This window comes from Pleurodeles waltl, chromosome 2_1 (genome assembly GCF_031143425.1).
Source record: "Pleurodeles waltl isolate 20211129_DDA chromosome 2_1, aPleWal1.hap1.20221129, whole genome shotgun sequence".
NCBI lineage: Eukaryota > Metazoa > Chordata > Amphibia > Caudata > Salamandridae > Pleurodeles > Pleurodeles waltl.
The window spans coordinates 125,034,858-125,057,260 of NC_090438.1; the positions used below are offsets into that span (position 1 = coordinate 125,034,858).

Consider the following 22,403-nt stretch of genomic DNA (forward strand, 5'->3'; position numbering starts at 1 on the left):
CTGCACAGAATATCCGCATTCCACTAAAACGCTGTGATTCTCATTAAATGCAATGTGGCTAAATCTTTTTAAAATATATACTTTTGTTAACAAATATTCCAGCTGAGTAACATTTATATAGTTTGGAATTCCTTTTTTTATATATTTTCTCGCACTGTCATGCTTGGGGCATTTTCTTATCCTAAATCTAGAGTTGTCTGTTTGCCTATCTTTCTGAGGCTTTTTTTTTTTTTTTCCTTTTTTATTATAATCCAGTCAAAAGAAGTTTTATATTGTATGCATCATACGAGTAATATCATAATATTATTTTTTGTTCACTGCAGTATTTTTTAACTACGCAATTTGAATTTGACGACTTATTCCACAACTTATCCTTAGTCTTCACTTGAGATTTTTCTGTTCCTTTTCTTCAAAACTAATTGCTGGGCCACTGATCCAGTGACTATATTAGCGAATAGAGCCTCAGTATCAACCATTCATGTAATGCACTTGCTATGCGCAAGAATTAGGTTCCTGTAATCTGATACCCTACTAGTGGTACTCCTAGTCAGAAGAGCAAAAGTCTAGGGGCCTGATTACATATTTGCAGGGAAATTCCAACTCCTGCGCAGAAACCTGTTGGAGCAGTGTCAAAATTCCGAGGTGTACAGAGTTTATTGTACCTGGAAAATACCTGGAGTGCCTTTTTATAACCTGGTTTATCTATAATCTTGTGTTTGCTTTTGTTTTACAGGTGGCTATACCACTCAAGACAAGCCTCACCCCAGAGGAGAGATCGTAATTGGTGGACCTAATGTGTCTATGGGATACTTTCAAAATGAAGAGAAGACCAAGGAGGATTTCTCTGTGGACGAGAACGGACAGAGATGGTTTTCCACTGGTGACATTGGGGAGTTCCATTCGGATGGTTGCTTACAGATCATTGGTAGGTGGTGTCTCCTCGGACAATAAAATGAGTCACACGCTTGTCCCTGCATGATCTTCTTTCATTCCATCTCACTATCTGCTTTTAGATAGTTCCTAACCCATTGACTCGCCATACTGGCATTTCATAGTGCTCCCGTAACCATTTACAAACAACTCTCCGTGCCTAGCTTCACATTTGTAAATCTGACTTCCAGTGTGCATTTAAAGAAAGTTCAAATAAAATGCTCTTACCTTATTTATTCTGTGTTATCATACAGATCGTAAAAAAGACTTGGTGAAGTTGCAAGCAGGAGAGTATGTGTCTTTGGGCAAAGTGGAGGCTGCACTGAAGAACTGTCCGCTTATCGACAATATCTGTGCTTATGCCAACAGGTAAGACAAACCTCAACAATCTCCTTTCTTGTGGATGTTGTGATGCAACAGTTACATTTCGGAAGGTCGTTGACTTAGTGGCCTCATGATGAAATAATTGAAACCACTCCCATGATCTAGAACTCAACATAAGATTTGCAAATTGTTCTGATATGTTTTGCTACATTTGTAGAACCTGGCTGTCTGTCCATGAAGAATCAGAACTCAAGGAGTTTTCCATCCATCTGACAGAACATTAGAAATGTGTATTATTATCTGAGGAAAAGGCATCTGTTAGCCATAATAACAGAGACCTCATTCTAGTAGATAATATATGTAGGAAGCTGGGTTACCCAGTGGAGCAACGTTTCCCAACACCATGCAAATCCAGCTCTTAATCAGGTGAACACTGTTTCTCGAAGGCAGCCCCATCTACCATTTAATAACGGAGGACCGAGACGGAAGGCCGCTTCAGAGAACGTGTGAAGGCTAACAAGACCAACGCTTGCATCAAGATGCCATTCAGAAAGCATACAGACCATTTTAGTTAAGGGTCAAAGTATTTTATGATTAGATTAAGGTCAGACTGAAAAAAATGGAACAGTACCTGGAAAGATAAATCTTCTTAAAGTGACAGTTCCCTTCATCATGGCTACTCCATTCTTCATGGACAATCTATGAAAGTTGCTGCACAAGTGGCTAACGGCAGCCTGGAGCTGGGAGTCACACTGTACTTCTCCCATCTCCAGGCTGCCTCCATCCTTCGGTCAGGCCGAAGGGGATGGAGAAGAAGCAGTTGTCTTGTGCAGGTTGGCACAGTTCCTTGCTTTCAGAGTTGATCTAGTGGCGTCTCTGGCTTGAGTTTCCATGGCAGACAGTCTTTCCGACTCTGCCTAAGCCTTTAGTCCTCCTCTTTCTCTGCTCTCAGCCCAGTCTTTGTCCTCGACTCCAAAGCCCTCAATCACCACCTTTCTGGATACCAGTTCACAGCGAATGTAACTTAGCTTTGCCACTCACTTTTCAGTTCCAAAAACAAATCATGTCCAGTGTTAGACCAGTTACAGCTGGTCTGCTTCACAAGAAGAGTCCATGGGTTCTATCTGGTGGTACGTTTAGGCTGACACAGATACTTTTGTACAACAAAATACATGTGGTGCGTCACTCTCCTGCCCCCACGATCCAGTAGACGTGATTCTTTTTCCAAGTGCTGCACCATATATGTTTCGGTTCTGGTTATCCTTTTCTTCTCAGCCGACTCCTGAGCTCTGACTGGAAGACAGATGGATATCAGCCCAACCACCCCTCCCTTACATTCCACTAACTCCCTCCTTCCACTCCCTCTTCTCCTGCTTTGGGGGTGGTCTGGGTTTCTGAGCCTTTCAAGCAAGCACCAGGCAGCACAAGTATGCCTGCCTCCAGGCCAACCCAACACTTCTCACTGAAAAACCAACAGATATAGCTCCTAGCAGAGGTTAGCGGGAACGCTCTTATTGAAATTCCTCGACAGTCGTTCTTTTACAGCAAACCGAGTTTTGTTGGGAGTCATCAAATGGCTGGAAAGTTATTAGCACAACCAACATTGCGTTTCTAACCATGCCTACAAAGGAGCACCTGCTCTTCTGTTCAATATTTATTATACATTATTTTGTGATCTTGAAAACGACTCCATGCTGAGGAGTCTGATTCTTCAGTTTGAACATTGTCACCGCAGTATCCTGTTATTCTCTACATTGTGCTTAGTGCTTCACATGCACCGTCTTACTCTCATCTTAGGGAGGAACATGACTGGATCTATTTAATGAGATTTTGTTTCACTGCAGTTCATTTCGAGTTAACTATCTCTGCTTATAAATTAGGCGCATGGAAAACCAGGGCCTGACCCACACATGGAGGTTCTTTGATAGCACCGTGCTGTGTTTCCACTGTGAGGGAGGCTAGGGGAACACCAGCCCAGTGCCATTCTCGTGAGTCCTGGCCACAGACAGCCACGGCAGTAGAGATTGACAGTTCACTGGTAATGTGCCACTGCTTCCGGAATTACTCGGGCACTATTTTGAGTCCTTAAAAGTGGGGATTAACATGTTTGAGCTCCTAAAAGGCAGTTGATGTATTTTAAATGCTCCAGTTGACCAGGAAGAGAAATGCACCGCTACTAACTGGTGCAAACGCTGGGCAGTTATGGTGTGCCTGTGTTAGACCTAGAGGGATAACTAAATATCTGTCCTCTTCTTGTGTCTGCCTGTTTAAACTGACGGTTATAGAGTGCTCGTAATGCAAGTGGCTAATCCAACAGTTTTGTTTAATCTTATTTTCAGCTTCCACTCCTACGTCATCAGCTTTGTGGTGCCCAACCAGAAGAAGCTGACGCAGTTAGCACAACAGAACGGAATAGAAGGAACTTGGGAAGAGATCTGTAACAATTCCTTGATGGAAACGGAAGTATTAAAAGAGATTAAAGAGGTAGCAAGTTCAAGTAAGTGGTAATTCATACATATTACATACCTGTCATGAAGTTGCACTTGAAAGTTGTCCTATGATCCCATCAGAGTATTGATTTTTCTTTTCGTGTTTTTTTTTTAAGGGGGGGAGGGATGGACTTGACAAAACGGAAATATATTTAAAATGAGTGGTATTGCAATAAAACGAGCCGCTCTTTCTGGACCTCCCAAAGAGCATGTATGTGAGATGGAGGCTCTTATTTGTTGCATTGTGAATCTTCTGTTTACACTGCGGTACTACAGGGCTGCGTATCTACAGCTGGAGAGCGAATGGTGTTCCACAACACTGAATGCGCTTCATTGACCACTGCCAGTATCATCAGAGGTCATTATTCACTGTATAGAAATAAAAGCACATAAAATCGAATAGTATCTATTCAGTCGTTCTGTTTAGCATTTCCATTTTACTTCCGAGAATAACATTAAAAAGATTATATAATATCCAATGGAAAAAAAACTACATACATTATTTGGCTAAAAATCAATTCTTCAGGATAATTTTGGCTATTGATCTGCAATGTTAATCGACTCCGTGACAATCTAAAACGTTTTTATAAAATATTAAACTCACAGCAACTGGCATAATTTCTTAGCGTTCCATATAGCTCCACCCACCTGCGTTGGGGAGCAGATTACTTGAGCAGAGAAGAATAATAAAGATGGAAGCCCCACTAACAGGGAAGCTTCACCCACTAGCAAGTTATAATCAAGCCCAATAGTGCTTAATAGATAGTGTATCTGTTTTGTGTCTTTCCCTCCTCGGGCTAACTTCAAGTGATGAATACGTTGTGTGTGATGTGTACAAAGCACTACAATCATCACTAGTGCAGTGGAGACCATTAACTATAGGTTCCCAATCGTGGGCATCTAAGCAAGTACTCGTTTTTGTCTTACTCTCCAAATGTGCAAGCGACCGCAAAAACAATAGGCTGTCTTTTGTCATTTTTCAGTATTCTGATCGCTTCGCTATAATCCCTTGTACCCAGACTACGGCACAACGAGAGCATCCATTTCCTTCTAGCGCCTGTGGAAGCTGGACAAACGGGAAATACATGTTCTGCTGTTCTTTAGCCTTACAGCAGCAAGGACATCGCCAGTCAACCTCCTTGGTATGGCGTAGCCGTTTGGCAGTAAAGGAATGGAGTGAGAGTACCCCAAAAAGAAATTGCTTTGCTTCTGTTGGTTAAATCTCATCCAAAATGTCTTCCACTTTAAACACATCTTTGTATTTGAGGAAAGATGCCAGTGAGAGTACCTAAGCTTGACTGCCCAAGTAAGTTTCCCTGTTTATATTGCCAATAACTGGACTTCATGGCTATTTTTGATACCACACTGGCCTCCTCCAGGTTAACCCACAGACTCTAAATCCGGATAAGGCGCATTTTTATGTTCCTAATCCATGGTATATTAGATGACCTAGAAATGCCTGGTATTCCCTCTAGGCCTTGTCAATAAGAGGACAGCTCTGGAGTCACCCAAATTATTCTCCAATATAAAATAGGCCTCCACCCTACCTTATAGGAAATCGATGTTAGCCCTAGGTCTAATTTAAGGGGAACCAATAGACCACTGTTGGTTATCACATAAATCGATTTTCAACCACCACTAGAGCAGGCACATACTTAAAACCCCCACAGTTTAGCACCACAAAGAGCTGACCCTAATGCTTGGAGGTTATAGATTTTTAAAGCTGGTGAAATTGAGAACCTCGTTGCTACTTCACTATACTCCATGATTGATGTTCCAGTTTTAGCCTACGGTAGACTATGTGGGTAAGCCAGTCAAAGTGTTCCATTGGTGTAGTCCTCAGGTAATCATGGGTGTGACCCATCTTCGTGGGACCCCCATTAAGCAAAGGGGATAGCTATGGTATAATTACAGGGATTGAAGGCCATAAACTTGATCTTCCCTATGTTTATGTTTAAGCCCTTTAGTTTGCAGAAGTGCTCGAAACGATCTAATCATTTCTGAAGCTCCATAGGTGATTTAGGTAAGTGTATCATCTGCAAACAGAAAGCCTGAGATCCCTGATGCCTGCTAGCCTTTGTGCATCGTTCTCACAATTCTCCGAAAAGCCTACTAGGTCATTAATGAACAGACTAAACAGGGTAGGGTCAAGGACGCACCCCTATTAACAGGGATTGGTTCTATCAGTTTGCCCATTGGGCCACACCTGACTTGTGCATAGTTGTTAATGCGGTCTAATAATAACATCCAGTAAACACACAGGGACCCCATTCTGGCTTGCACATGCCACAAGGTGGCTCTTGGTACTAAGTCAAAGGCATACAGAAGGTCTGCAAATACCACATATAGGCTACCACAACCCACTGTGACAGTTTTCCAATAGAGTAACTGGAGACGAAACACCTGGTCGATGGTACTTGTGCATTCCTTGAAACCAGCATGCAGGGGTGAAAGGATCTCAGAAGAGAATAACCACTCATGTAGCCTATACAGAACAATCTGGCTGAATAATTGTTGGGTACTGTATTAGGTTTATAGGTCTGCAGTTGGACTGTAGTGCCCTGGAGCCCATTTTTCAAATAGGAAAAGCCTTTCCCGGCCCAAGTCGGGGCATAGGTGCACCTCTCAAGATGACATTAAAGAGGAGTACGAAATAGTCTCCCAGACATCTATTTCGGCAGAAAATACATCGCAGGGAATCTTATCAAGTCCTGGTGGTTTATTGGCAATATTTACCTCTGTGGCCTTGCTTATTTCGATAGCAGAAATAGAAATGGTATTCATTATTTCAGTACGAGAGATAGCAGTAAATGGTCCAGGTTTTTAATACTCTGCTTGGCTAGCCCTCTCGACTGACTGACCGGCCCTGAGGTTCCTACGTAAGGACATGAACTTTGTGCCATAAGCCCTGGTAATTCATTCTGAGCGGCTTCCATCTCTGGCGGAGAATAATTCAGTTCTGGAAAAGTATCAATACAATCTGCTGCTTAGATATTATTTTCAATAAGGCAATGGCCATTGCTGGTTCCAGTAGCAATAATGTTCCAGAATGAGCGGTGGTCCTTTGTGCCCTGACTGCACTCAACATTCCTACCCACCTACCTTTCTCCCAATCTCTTTTGGCCGTGGTGGTGGTTTTATGTCTCTCTAGCTGCTTGGATCAGGTGCTAATTCTTTGTTTTTATAGTCTTTGAGAGAGCATTCCTAGCAGATCTGCTGTGTTTGTTATACCAAGTAGGAGTGGGGTGGTATCTGCCTGCTTGGTCTCCACAAAAAATAATTCCTTATTGGAGAACATCTGATTGTGGATGTCTGTGAATTACCCAGGGTATCTAGTTGTCCCAATGACAGACCAGTGAAAGCATGACTCCAGTGCGGTCAGCTACTACCGTATAAACCTCCCCCAATGACTCGGGGGACTGCACCATAGCACTCCATTTAATTCTACATCGGTTGTTAGTCATTGTGAGCCTTTTATTGAATGGTGCATTGCAAGTATTCAATATATTTCCCAGTGCCCTAAGGGTGACCTATGTAATCAATGAGGCTGGTATTATGGGGAGACCTGCTCGGTGTGTATCCAAAAGATTAATAACCGGTGACTCAGATTTATAGCCCCAGATCTAAATTATAAATTTTAGAGTTAATAAATTGCATTGGTGGAAAATCCAAAGCTGAGACGCATTAAGTCTGGAGAGCCCACATTAAGTCTGAACAGCCAAAATTAGCCCCCCTAGTCAAACAGGATCGAGTGGTTTTCACCCAAATCGGTAACCCCTTGATGGCCTGCCATTCCCTACTGATACAGCAGCCTGGCTAAAGCTCACACAACCAGTACCGAATTGGGGCAACATAGACCAGGTCTCTTGAAGGAGACTGATGTAACACCTGCCAATGAACTGAAAACAATCTGGACAGGATAATTTTGAGGATAACCCAGCAAGATTCCATGATGCTAGTTTAGTGTTGGAAACTGTATTGCCATCAACATGTTCCCAACCAGTGACCGTAAAAGTAGCTGGGCTAGTGCTCTCATTTAAAACAGGTAGCGGTGATGGAGTCCCCTGTTGACTCTGCCCATTGGTTGAGGACAAAGCTATTATTAGACTTAATGTATTTGCCAGGGCAGAGGTATCGAGCTGGACCACTTGACTATCTAAACTAAGAGGTGCCAGTAACTTCCCTCCCACTCCCCCTTTGGGTCAGATCATCTGACTCATGTTGATCTAATTACTCCACATTCTCTAAAGGTTGATAGCGATTGGTTAGTAATAGGTCAGATGCAGGGCACCAAGTTCCAGTTAGTCATGGGGCAGATATATGCTGGTTACAGATTATGGTTGGTTTGTGGTTTGTAGAAGTAGCCAAGGTGCACATGCTGGAGACCTTCAGACTGATCTGCCTTAGCATAATAGGATATTAGCATAAAATGTGGCGAAGGAAAGTTGATGATCACAATTGAAGCTACAAGTGTAGCCATGATATTTCATTGGTCAGAGTATTTATACCCTTCAGGTGGAGCCTGAGCCAGTGAACATACTTGTTTCTTAAAAAATCCTTTGTCTCCGGCATGGTAGGTTTTGGCACATTCCTGATCACCAAAACAAATGGAGTAGCTTTGGGGGTTGGGGGTGGGGGGAGAATCTATGTGGGGCAATGTGTCTATTGATCCATTGCTACATGCTCCAGCTATTGCCAGATAATGTGTCCACCCTCACTCTGGTTAAAGATGTTGTTTGCCTTGATCTAACCAGAGGCTGTATGATCTAACCAGATGTATGTATGGCGTTTGTGCTGCTCCGTGGCATGATTGGTACACGTAGGTGCAGGATTAGGTATTTTCTGTATTGCCACTTCTGAGTAACGAATCAGCCTGTTTGCAGCAGCATTATTGGCACCAAGACCAGTGGTGGATGTGGAAAAACTGGACCCAGAAAAGTCAGTTTTGGGCTACCTTTATAATCTCTACTAACAACACCACCAAAGATTTTAACTCGTGAATTTCATTCTTAAGGGAATGTTGCTCAGTAATTACAGCCTCACAATTAAATGAGTTATCAGTTTGAGGGGTCACACGAGAAGGCTCAGTGGGGATGAAAGGGCCTGCTGGTGGATGTTCTCAAAAGCAGATTCACTGCATCTGTCAGGTGATCTTTCCATAGAGGGGTTGCAGTTAACTGAAGCAAGTGATTTGCCCTCTGTTACCTGATTGACCTGGTACCCACAGAGTCAGGAAAGCGTTTAGATGGTTTAGATCAGTGGTTCCCAACCTGTGGACCGTGACACATTTCTAGGGGGTGCGCAGGGCTGGGACTAAAGGACTTCTCCAGCGGGGACTTCTCGACCGAAACGTGTGTGTTTTTATATTTATTACTTAATTTGTGCAGCAGTTTTAAAAGCTCTGCAAAGTTCCTTGAGCAACCAGCAGTTCCTAAGCAAAAATAATAGTGCCAGGATAACTGGTGATTAATATACCTGCTGGGCAGAGCTGGGAATTTTGTCTAGTGACAGTTTGGACTCATCAAAGGTATCGTAGATGGTTAATATGCCTGCTGTAAAGAGCGTGTATAATACAAAGAACAGTTTTTTATGTGCACAGCTCGGTGGAATACTGTTTTCACCGAATCCTTTTGTTACTGTGCAGTTCATAAGTTCCTATCATAATCAAGGTTTTTCCCCCCCCTAGTCTTTCATTATCCTTAAGCTGCTAAAAAAAAAAAAAAAAATGTATTTCTACGCAAGCAAACCTCTTTATTATTAAAGTCAATGCTAACCATTGTTATGTTCTGAATCCTGAGTGTGTGCTTCTCCAGACTAAACACTCGTAGACAACACCTACTAGTGTGGATGACATGTGAATCTGCCCTTTAAAATATATCGGGTTTTTTTGGCAAATTGTTTTCAATATAAAATCACCTGGTTTTGGCGTTTGGTTTGTATAGAACTATCTGACGGTAAGACCGATGATGAATCAGATGGTAGGAGATCAACTTCCTCTGAGCATATAAATGTCTCCAATGGAGCAGTTAGATAAAATACTCTCGCCATTTGCTCTCTTCTTACTCTCGCCTTATGGCAGTGAGTCATTTGCTTTACCCTTCCCCATTGAACATGTGAATAACCAAAATGGGAAACCCCTGGCTAATAAAGATATGGATCACCAACCTTGTAGATGACAATCTGAGGCGATGAAGCTCAAGGATTCAATCAAGGGGCCATTGGGAGGGGCCAAGCCAAGCCTCTTCGAGGCTCAGACAGTCAAAGACGGGCCTGCTCTTGGCCTGGACTTTACCGGGTGCGTCCTACACTGTGGGACTGTAGAAGCGCCTATAAGTGTGTGTGGACAAGGCCCCCTCCTCCTTGCAGGCTCTGAGAGGCTGCTGGTGGGACGTAGTCTCCCACCAGCAGCTGCACTCATGCTGCAACAACGTTTCATAGCTCATGGTTTTCATTTCTGATAAAGCAGCCTGCTAGCTCAGTCTTACAAATGTACCTAGGATGCCTCTGAAATGTTATGACGCTCATTCCATGACATGATGAGCTTTTAAGGTGATGAAGCACTTGAGAGAGTTGGGGTTTATAGTGTGGTCTGTCATTTATTAATAAGGGTTATGTAGCATAGCTCACTATGGGTCATGAGCCATAAGGTATGGGAATGTAGGATGCATGGTTTCCCAATCTTCATGCAATCTCAGCGCAGCTGACTTTGCTATAAGCCAGCCTCTGCCAGTATCTTAAAGCACCAGTTTCTAGAGAGCACCTTGTTAACCGCTGTGGACTTTAAGACCAGGGAGCACCTTTAGGAAGATTACCACTGGAGGCCCCTGGGCAAATAATCTGAGATGAATGCACCACACGTATTAAAACAGCTGCAGCCTTAAAAATAAATAAAAAAACTTGAGTAGGGTACTTTGGATCCTAAAAACTAGGAACTAGCTCAACCATTTTGTGTGCTTTCTTTGACATTAAGTACCCAATGTTTTATTGATCACAGCGACACGGATTTTACTCATTACTTTTACAAAAAATACATGTTTTTTAACTATAATTATTTTTTTATTTTATTTTTTACAAAATCCCGACTTTCATTGTAAATAGGTTACAATGAAAGTCGGGATTTTGAAAAAAAAAAAGTGAGAGACAAAATATGCACATATGGCCTCACCCCTCCACAAGACACCTGAATTAAAAAAACTACAAACCACTTTTACAACTTTGCCACTTGGTGCAAATATGTTCCAATGTGCGGTTTTGAACCAGAAGAGCTCATCCAGTGTCTTGAATTTGACTAAAGGCTATCTGATTGAAAGAAATTATTTAAAATTAGTGTCCCATAGGGTGTCGTCTTAATAGGCTAATAAACATTACACCGACATCCCGGTCTAGGTTAGAAGTTACAACGCTGGTGCCTGATTAGCCACATTTTTCACTCACATTTTTATTCTGCCCACTCACTACCCATTACATCGGGTAATGGGTCAGCCAATGGTTAACTTCACTGAGTGACAGCATTCTCACAAACGCATCCAAACACAAATTGGTTATTTTCAGTGCCCCCAGACTACCATGGCAATGAGTCATTTTTGACACCAAAAAATTGCTTTGCTTTTGGCTGTTTTTTTTGGTTAGGTTTTTTTTTTTTTTTTTTTTTTTTAAATCTACAATGGACGTGCAGCTCAACCAAAAATAGAATTTTACAAAATCGATGATGAAACAAACATGAACAAAGTTAAAGGTTGGCATCCAACGCCATATTTGTTGGCTTTGCCAGTGCTTGTGCTTTGATGGAAAATATCACCACAATCATAACTATCAACCCTGAATGTTCTGTATTTCTGTCCCCGCGGTATTAGAACCGGAATGGACATCTGCGAAGGAGGATAGGAGTCCAGTGGACGTACACAAAATATCACATTTCATAAAATGTGACCTTCTGCCTTACTTTAAAACCTTTGGAATAACAAAACTGTTTTGTCCACGAATAAGCACTTCTTTCTGTTGGAAATCAATAAGTCCTACCTCAACCTGGAGTAAAATACAATTACTTACAGAACATCTTCATGTATCAGTCCTAGAAATTCAGAAACAGCATTAGCAGTGCCTATTTAAAAAAAAATCTGTATTAATGTTACACCCTAGCAAAGATGCAGCTTTCTGACTATGTTATATGCGACCTATATCCAAAAACCTCGTCTTGCAAAGGCAGTTTTCTCTCCCTTCAGCTCAGTGGCGGCTGGTGACATTTGAAAGTGGTGGGGCGTAAAAGTCTGCGTACGACTTTTATGTAGCGAGTGAAGCGAGCCAGCTCAATGGACAAATGTGCGGTCCAGGATGGGTGGTCCTCCCAAGAACAAATTGGAAAAAAGATTGCCAAATGGAGCATTTGAAAGGAAATACTTTCAGTGAGAAAGCAAGGGTTATAAAGCAGTGGAAATGTATAGACTTGAAATATTAAAAACTGCCCCATATCTTACTGCAATAATATGTTCAACCTCTACTTTAATGTGCGAATTGTACACTTCAACAACTTAACAACTGGTTAATGGGGTGAAAATTAGGGGGTGGGCTTGGGCAGCAAACAGGGGGACGCTCCTGAGTATTAAAGTGCCTTCTTTCCTGTCCTCGATGCAGTTAATTTACAAACTGTCCTGAAGGAAGGAGAGGATAGATTAAAACTCACAAAACCATCACGTTATTTTTCCTTCCCACTGTGCTCTTTTGGTCTACTTAACAAGTGTTTTTGAACACCTGAATTGAAATTAGGGGTGCAAAAGAGTCCACTGCAGATGACAATTCTGCTTCTGACTAGACCCCGAAATGCCTCGGTTGAATGGCTACAGCTGTAGTTTATTGTGACCTTGTTGCAGTTTTTCAAATGCAATTCTATGTGAATCCGTTCTGGTGTAGCATTGGGTCGTGGGCTTATGGTGTAAACAGAATGAATGCTGTTCCAGAGGTCTTTGTACAGTGCGCCTTCTACATGCATTACAAACTGATGAGCTTCGAAAGAACATTTTCACTAATCCTTTCTTTTGTGTTTTCTGACTCTCCAACAGTGAAATTAGAACGGTTCGAGATACCCATCAAGGTACGACTAAGCCCAGAGCCATGGACTCCAGAAACAGGCCTTGTGACTGACGCTTTCAAGCTGAAACGTAAAGAGTTGAGAAACCATTACCTCAACGACATCGAGAGAATGTACGGCGGCAAATAGCACCTTTCTCGACGCGCAGTAGTCCGGACTGTGTTCAAGGGAGTTTTCGCTAAGGGCAACGTTTGAGAGAGCTTTATACACACGTTGTCCAAATTTGATTTTGATTTTTTTTGGGGGTTTTTTTGTTTTTTTGTTTTGTTTGAGTGCAAGTTGTTGTCATGTTTGTTTGGTTTTTTTCCACATTTCTTTTCAGAATCAATTTCAAAAAGGGAACTAGTCCAGGAATTGTTTTGATAACAAATCATTAACTATTTGTATTTTTATACTTATTTATTTTTGTTTTGTGTCGAGAAAAGGATATGTACATTATTTATGTCTCTGTATGCCGCTGTTTTCTACTTAAAGCAGAAAAATGAATGTAAAATGTTGCAGATTTATGCCTTGTCTATACGAGCAATAGTGCGGAAGAATGAACCATACGCGTTTTTTTCTAATTTGGAGAAGGGATGTATTTTGACACGAGTCTGTCCTAATACTTCATTCAAAAGATCAAAGCTAATGGTGAAGTCAGGTTCGAGCTTGCCCATTTATTTAAGAGGGTGGATACTAGTGCAAGTGTGTGAGTTAGATCAGTTCTGAAAAGGGATCACTTAAAACGCGTGCATTGCTTTTTGTTGTACCCGCTAAGAAAAGGTCTTAAGTGAACGCAGTGGAGCCCTTTTCGAAATACTGCTCCCGCTTTAGCTCATCAGCCTAAGAAATCTAGTGCACCTCCCTCTGATGGGCATATGGTGCCTGATGGGCGAGATTACATTCCATTTGTGCATGTGAGACTGCAGCTATAATCCGAGTAGGGCAAAGAAATTGCAGCAATTTATGGGATTCATGATTAATACTGGTTGTTTTAAGAATTGTGCAGAAAGCAGTTAATCACTAACTAAATTTCATTATGTGGTGTATGTTTAAAAAAAAAAAAAAAAAAAAATTGTATTAGAAACTGGAAATTTCAGATGCTCTAATTAACGGGTTGCCATGTTGAAGTTGTAAAGTCGAAAAGGATCTGTTACAATTTCTGGGCATTTTTTTCCTGGCCGGCTGTCTATATTCAGATGTAGTCGATAACGAGTGAAAACTATTGATACTGTTATACATTGCACTTTTAAATTATTTTAGATCATCTTATATGGATTGAATATATTGCTGTGTACATATATGGACTCTCGAACGGGTATAGGGAGACGGTGGGTTTTCATTAACAGAAAAATCTACAATATTTATTGAGGGAAAACCTTTTTTCTGGTTGCAACTGTTGAAATGTGTATATATACAGATCTAGTTTTGTCTTTGTAACCCAGAAGGAGGTTTTCTAGAAGCTGGATTTGGAGTATTTAATGGATAAGAATTAATGGCACATTTTACCTGCTGTAATCCTCAGGTTTTTTTGTTTTTGTTTATCATCGCACTTAGTGGGAGTCTGTAGCTCATTTACACTTTTGAAGAACATTCTATCAATGAATCCTCACTTCTATTTATGAATCGCAACCAAAAACTGTACTTGTACCTTAAGCACATCACTGCCATGGGGAAAACTTTCTCTCTTCGCTCATCGTTCTTGCTGTGTAAAAGAAAAACTACCTTCAGTATTCAAGACTAAGCTGACGAATTCAAGGTAAACGACGATGCTAGTTGAGTATAAAACGAGTACCAAGAAGGGACCATAAACGCACAATGACCTGTTTCAAAGCTACCCATATCGAAAGTCCAAAGTGTGACGGTTTTGCTTGGACTAGCCTGAGTGTCGAAATGATTTGCCTTTCCTGCACCACTTGCTTCCAATCAGTTTCCAGGCACCGCACAGAGTTTGCACTACATCATAAAGGATCTCACCTGTATTCTGTGTGTTCTCCTAATTCCTTTCAGTGCACTATTTGTGGTTTTCTTTTCCTTTTATGAACTTTGCATTGTACATACGTATTCATTAATGCCTCTCCATTTGTATGACTTTTTTATTGGTTGAGGTGAATACTTCTGTTGTCCTTGAAAGTTCTTGAATACGATTTAAAAAAATAAATAATAATAAAGCCTTGCTTTGTTTTAGGCTGCAAATGTGTACCTTTATTTGCTTTTTTATAAATTTCTTTTCATTCTTTATATTTGTGGGGTTCTGTCCCTTTGGATGTTTTTGAGTCAAGTCGATTTAACAGTCAGCCTTTTTAGGGTTGAGCCTGTGTCGCATGCGTATCACTAGCGAAACGCTTTAGGTATTAGAAAAGGGCTCGGACCCCTGTCGACGTCATGTCAGTGTCTTTCATTGGCAAGTTGGCTTGCCTGTTAGAATCCGCTTCATTTGATTAGTGGAAGGCACGCATACATCATGCCTTTTTCTGTGGTTAGCCCTCCTCGAGCGCAGCGACCAAGTACGGAAAACATGCGAGGCTCGCTGGGGTTGTGGACTACGTTTTCTCTGTTTTTGGAGCGCGATCTCGCTGGGCAGAAGTTGAGTGCTTCGTTAATTGCACTTTTGCCGGTTACGATCATAATTGCACTTTGTGTGAACAGTACAGCGCGATCGCGCTGTTTTTTTTTTCTTTTAATGCAGGGAAAATCCAGTTGGGAGTTTACAACTGTGAACAGTTGTAACTCCGAAAAATGCGAGACCTAGTGCATTGCAAATGCTTGTTTTGCTTTGCTTTGTAAATATACTTTTGGTGAAGTGGCAGAACAGTACAGTGGGATTTGCAGGTTGAGGATAGCACGTCATAGTAAAATAATGAAGAATTCAAGCAGATCTGTGGAAATCACAGGATCTATGTGATACTGTTTAAAAACATTGACCCTGCTGCACAGCTGTTCAAAACTGTTTGAAAGTGGTTTATCAGTTTGGGTGGACTGGTTTTTCACCACAAACAATAAAATTACTATGGTTAGGTCTAGTCAAAGGAGTCCGTAATTTAAACCTGAGCTTAGCCCCTGGTAGCTGTAGCACAGAGCAGACACTCTTAACTTAAGGCAAAGGTACAAAGCATTTAGATGAGGCCAAACATTTACAAAGTTGAAAACACAACACATTAAAAATCCCACTCCAATTAATAAAGATAGGGTACAGTTTAATTAATAAAATAATAGCAAAACGATACAAAACCAATAATGGTAATCGGGGATATAGCTTTATGATTTAAACCCTTCGCTGCCAGGCCTTCCCCCTTGCCCCCCCCAAGCCCCCCCCCCCCCAACCTCTCAGGTGCCAGGTCTTTTTTTGGGGGGAGCCATTTGTGGCAGTTCGTGGTTAGGCTCTCATAACGTTTTGTCCACCTAAGCTACCCTCGCCAAATTTGCGTCCTTTTTTTCCAACCTCCTAGGGATTCTAGAGGTACCCAGAGTTTGTAGGTTCCCCTGAAGGAGACCAAGAAATTAGCCAAAATACAGCAAACATTTTGGTTAAAAAACAAAAACAAATGGGGGGGGGGGGGGGGGGGGGACCTGCAGAAAAAGGATTGTGTTTTTTCCCCCTGAAAATGGCATCGGCAAATCATTTGCGGTGCTAAAATCACCATCTCCCCAGCTTTCAGGGACAGGCAGACTTGAATGAAAAAAACACATTTTACAACACAATTTTGGCATTTTACTGGGGCATACCCCATTTTTACTATATTGTGTGCTTTTAGCCTCCTTCCAGTTAGTGACAGAAATGGGTATGAAACCAGTGCTGGATCCCGGAAAGCAAAACATTTCTGAAAAGTAGACAACATTCTGAATTCAGCAAGGGGTCATTTGTGTAGACCCTAAAGGTTTTCCTACAGAAAATAACAGCTGAAATAAAAAAAAATATATGTTGAAATTGAAGTTAAACAAACAGCCATTTTTCTCCCCGTTTTACTCGAACTTTTTCCTGCAATGTCCTATTTGTGAAAGCAGTGTACTGTTACGTCTGCTGGACGCTTCTGGTTGCGGGGATATATAGGGCTTGTTGGTTCATCAAGAACCCTATGCACCCAGAGCCAATAAATGAGCTGCACTTGGAATGAGTTTTCATTGTTTACCAGGTATACAGCAATTCATTTGCTTCAAAATAAAGAGTGAAAAATAGTATCAAGGAAACCTTTGTATTTCCAAAATGGGCAGAAGATAAGGTCTTGAGAAGCAGTGGTTATTTGCACATCTCCGAATTCCGATGGATGCCCATTCTAGCATGTGAATTACAGGTCATTTCTCAAATAGATGTTGTTTTTACACAGTCTCACATTTGGAAGGAAAAATGTAGAGCAAGACAAGGGGCAGTAACACTTGTTTTGCTATTCTGTGTTCGCACAAATCTCTCGATTAAAAATGGTACCTCACTTGTGTGGTAGGCCTACTGCCTACAAAAAGAAATGGCCCAAAATACTATCTGGACATACTAAAATTATCAAATGCAAAACCACGTCATTTTGTGGCCTGGGGGTGGAGGGGGACAGGGGGGCAGGGCACCTGCGTTTTAGGTCTTGGGCTCAGCAACCATATAGGGAAACCTACCAAACCTAAACATCTCTGAAAAACGAGGGATTCTAGGGAGGTGTGACTTGCGTGGATCCCCCCCAGTATTTTCTTACCCAGAATCCTCAGCAAAGCGCAATTTTAGCAAAAATCACATTGTTCCCACATTTCTGTGTGGGATCACCTCACTCAGACAAATTTCCTACCACCCAACGTTCCCCACTGTCTCCCGATAAAAATGATACATCACATGTAAGTGGGTCAAGTGCTTGTGACAAAGTCAAAAACATGTCGAAATTGAGGGGGAACCAAAGCGGATCTAAAAGGGCAGTTTGGAAAAAAAATATTTTTAGGTTGACAAGTGGGGCAGAATATTTATCGGTATAGATGCGACAATGCTGGGTGGTAAGAATTTTGTGGATTCCTGCAGATTCCGGAACGTTCCATCACAAAAAATGGGAAAATGTGTGATTTCCAGCAAAATTGGAGGTTTGCAGGCAGCATTGTGGGTAAGAAAAATGGTGCAGGTGCACGTGAAGCACACCACCCTTGACTCACCCAGATGTTTCGTTTTCAGATTTGTCTAGGTCTTGTGGATTTTTCTACCTGGCAGCGTCCCAAAGTCCAAAAAGTGCAGCCCTCACCATTCCAAGTGGGACGATTTTGAGTTAGCCAAGCTCTCATGGCCCAAATGTAAAACCAAAAACCAAAATAATCAAATGTCCTCTTGCTTGCCGTGGGATAATATGTTTTAGTGTGCAGGGGAGAGCTGAAAGAATGTTACCCCCTTCAGTTGGGAGTGCGGGCATAACCATTTCCATACTGGTTGGTAGCCACCTGCCCACTATTTTTTTTATTTTTTTTTTCAATTCCCTGATATCTAGTAGGCTTTCTGCCCCTCTCTCTCCCATTCCCGCCCAGGAGTTGATCCGGCGTAAATGCCCCATCTGCCCACTGGTGGGCAGAACAACTTTGTCCCCATTTATTTGGGTTGGGAGTATTTATTTTTTTTAATTATTTTTTTAATTCTTCCGTGGTGTATTGTGGTTTTTTTTGCCCCCTGGGGTGGGGGGGGGGGGGGGGGGGGGGCAGATGAGCCCTACAAAAATAGGCCGATCTGCCCCCAAGGGGGCAGAAAAGGCCTAAAATAAATTTGCGATCCTTGTCTAAGGGGTCGCTCCCCTTATCAATGTAAACAAATAAAAAAAAAAAAATCCCTGGTGTCTAGTGGCCTAATCAATATAGGCTGTTCTTTCCCCAGAGGGTGCAGAAAAGGCCTAATAAAACAAAATGGTCCCCTGGGGAGCGTCCCTTGCCAAAGTGGTCGCTCCCCTTATGCCAGTCTCATTGAACAAAAAAAAAAAATGCCCCCCAGGGCAGCGACCCTTGCCCAAGGGGTCGCTCCCCTTCATATGTAAATAAAAAAAATAAACTCCCTTGTATCTATGCGATCGGGCAGCAGAAATGCTCAGAATGACATCAAAAGAAAGGAAAAGCCTTTCCTTTCTTTCGATGTCTCTGCCTGCCCTCTCCTCCCGAGCGGAAGAGAAATGCCTGGCATTTCTCTTCGGCATCGCGCTGGAAGCATTCTTCCAGAGTGATGGGAGGTGACATCTGATGAGGTCAGCACGCGTTCATGTGCTGACGTCACTGGGGGGGGATCGGGGTGGAAGGGGAAGCGATTCCCCTTCCATCCCTGACGGGGAGAGGGTGTGGGTGGGAGGCCCACAGGGGAGCTCTAACCCCCCCCCCCCCCCCCCCCCAACACCCCTGTGGGCCCGGTGCAGGACGAGCTGGTCTCGTGCCTGGCACACGGGAACTGTGGCTGAAGGCGAGTCCAGCTCGCCCCAGGCACCGTACGGGTTAAGAGAGAGTAGCGCCAAGTAGCACAGAGCATCAGTTGTGGTAGTCAGGGACTTAAGTGCAATTTCAGGCCAACCACAATAGAGTGTAGGTCTGGTACACCAACCAGTTTTTGCACCGGTCAAAGATTTGCCCTTCCGACTTACTATTTTAAGTTGAAATAAACCACAGCCCTCAAGAGAGGATACGAAGTCTCGGGGTATCAAGCCAACATCAACACCAGTGTCCAGTTGCCACTAGCCAGCTGGGCACTTCAGGAAATGCGCCTTGTGCAGTTTGTGACGTCCATGAAGCCAAACAGGAGGTCAGCCATCTGACCCTTGTAGTCCACTTTGTCTTGGATACAAGAGGAGTGTTGGAAAATGGGTTACTGGTTTAAGGTTAGAGGCAGTGTTTAAAGTATTTATGAAGCTCTTCAAATAATAAGAAAGTAGAAATACAACACAAGAAACATTGCACACCATTTTAGAAAATTAGAGTTAAATGTAATAAAGTATTTGAGATTAAAATAAAAAGCCAATCCATGGAATCTGAGATTGGCAGTGCTTAGAAACACAAGTTGCCAACTGTGGTTATCTGGTCTCGTCAGACAAGGACAAAGTCACCAGTTCAGGCAGACCCCAATTGAATGGGGATAGATACAGAGATTAAATTAGTGCTGTTGAACAAAGTACCTTGAATCCTGGTGTGCGGAGCACTCTGTGATCTCACATCAAGGATCTGTTGCGCAGCAGCAGTTCTAAGGAGATGTGGGGCTGCAATGCAGAGTCCAGTGCTGTCAATGAGGGGCTTGCAATGTGTAGTCAGCAAAGCCAGGAAGATTTAAGGCAAATAGAGAGAGAGATGTAAGGCAGAGACACCACACCAAGGAAGTTGAGTTCAACAAGGAGCACGTGTAGTCATTTTCTGTGGATCCACAGGTCCAGCAGTGTTCTGAGGGAGGCTGTGTGAGGGTCCCATTTTGTAGATTTCACCAGCATGTGAGTGAGTAACACCCTAAGACTCCTAATTTCTCTGTCAGTAAAGTAAAGGTTCCCAGTACTTGACCTACCTATGTTGCAGTAGTTCTTGTTTGCCTTACTGCAAAAAGGTCAACAATCCCATGTACCAGAGAATTTTCAAGATGACAAACGTTTTTGGTCACACTAAACTTGGACTTTGAGAGTTTTGGGGGCTGAGGGAGTTGTGTGTGTGCGCGTTATGTAAATCTAGAGTCCTACCACATCACTGTACTCGTATTTAAAAAAAAAAAAAAAAACGGAAGTTTGGAAGGCCGGAAGTAGGAAACTTCAGCAACCAGACATGAGATTAAAAGAATTATCTTGGCATCTGTCATTTCCTTTCAAGTGGGCCCCTTATTATATGTGACTCAACAGACCTGTCAAGAAGGTTTTGACAGCCTGCTGTCACAGCCCCCAATCCAAAATATTATGTGAAGTTCAGAGGCAACCTCTCTGCCTATTCATTTCAGCCTATTATATGCCTCATGGAGGAATAACACCCCATTAACATCTTATTTAGGCCAGGTACAAGTTGGGAGAATCTGGAGAGACGATGCCAATTGGCCTACAGGAACTTTAAAAGTTTCTTTTCATCGATATTTATTACTAATTCAACTTCACCTCTGAATTGGATTTTTAAAAACTGTTTAAAAAATAGTTTATTTTTCTAGCTGGTCCCAGTCCCCAGATAACAGTATTATTGTTTTATTCTTTACTCTGGGTTTCTAAATAGGACAACTAGTCTGCCACAGTGAAAATAGGTGTTAGCGCCTTGTCACTGTAGGGATATCGTAACATTAATTTTGTACATGTGAAGCTTTTAAATACCATGCATCCTAGCTTGTGGGATACAAGGCTTACAGAGGGATTGCTTACTAAGGTTTTACCTGTTAAAAAGGGTTTATTTCTAACAGGCCACGCTTCAGGTTTTACACTGGAGAAGTCGGGATATACTGGTAAGCACAACAAGTGCTGCAGTCCATATGTGAAATTTAACTGTCATGCCATAGGTGCAGATTCTCTGCCATGTCTTATTAAATATGCGAGCTAAGGATAAGCCAATTTCTGCATGTTTTTTTTAGGGAATCAGAGCACCATCACTGGCCACTGGACAGAAGTACCCTAGTATGCAGACTAAGAACAAGCAATATAATTCAGCAAAAAATGTGGGAGACCACGCAAAAAGGACATTTTCTCACAATAAAAAATACAAAAAAAACCACAATGTGCACGTGTTGATCATTACTTACAACAATATCACCCAGTCTATTTTACCTAAGTGACAATATGTTGACATTGGAGAATAGCTGAAGACAGGTGAGTGATGGGTCGAACATAATGATTAAACAACTTGATTAAAGTCCCAGTTCTGAAAATATTTTTTTCTGCAAGTATCTGACAATATTTATAACGTACACCAGATCTAGACTCCAATACAGGATCAGGGTGAAAGAAAAGGTTAAAAAGTGACAAAAATACTTGCAGTTCCTAAAATGAAATCTGAACCACTTAAAATAAAAAAGAGGAAAATTTAATTTTTGGGGAAAAAGTGCAAGCTTCTTCTATTTTATTGCGACCTATGAGGACAAAAGGTAACGAGGATCAGAGAAAAGAAGGCAAGCTTAGGGTCTAGACTACGCATAAGATTAGGAAGAATTGGGGGGGGGGGGGGGAGAGAGACGAGAACGTGCGGGTGGGGGATGATTATAAAGAAGGTGAGAGTCCTAGTCCTCCCACTCACTCGCCAAAAAGAGTATATAATGAAGTAACATTTCTCATGGCAATACAAGGGAAAAGGAGAGCATTGGATGAGTTGATCACTGGGTCTATGGAGCCTGGAGTTACATTAAAAAAGAGGTAATGGACGTGCACCCCTGTCCAGAGTGCCCAAACTGCGGCAATAGCAGTATACAGTTCCCCCTCCCACCTCTTTGTCATAGGTGAACATGGCTCATGCATGTGGGTCAGTTTTGTTAGATCGTAAGGGCCACTCAATCCATTACCCTGGTCATCGTAAAGGGCTACTGTTGTCCAGAGTTCAGCAGCCCGAGCTCGGTGGTAGCAGCATACTGTTTCTGACAACTGATCAGTAAAATGAACAGGTTGTGAGTTTTTTTTTTTTAAACCTGTCACTGGAGTGGGGCCTGCCAGCTCACCCATGTTGAGTTC

The 22,403-nt window shown here is 42.2% G+C and overlaps 1 protein-coding gene across 6 annotated transcripts in view; it reads left to right on the top strand.

Annotated features, from left to right (window-relative positions):
- Window positions 1-15,003, top strand: part of ACSL4 (acyl-CoA synthetase long chain family member 4) — a 173,273-nt gene extending 158,270 nt beyond the window's left edge. For all 6 annotated transcript variants that reach the window (XM_069211456.1, XM_069211482.1, XM_069211466.1 and 3 more), the window contains exons 13-16: window positions 734-925; window positions 1,185-1,299; window positions 3,594-3,751; window positions 12,800-15,003. In XM_069211456.1, coding sequence (XP_069067557.1) covers window positions 734-925; window positions 1,185-1,299; window positions 3,594-3,751; window positions 12,800-12,957 — 623 coding nt within the window. In that variant the 3' untranslated portion in view covers window positions 12,958-15,003. The remainder of the gene's footprint in view (window positions 1-733; window positions 926-1,184; window positions 1,300-3,593; window positions 3,752-12,799) is intronic.
- Window positions 15,004-22,403: the final 7,400 nt, after the last annotated feature.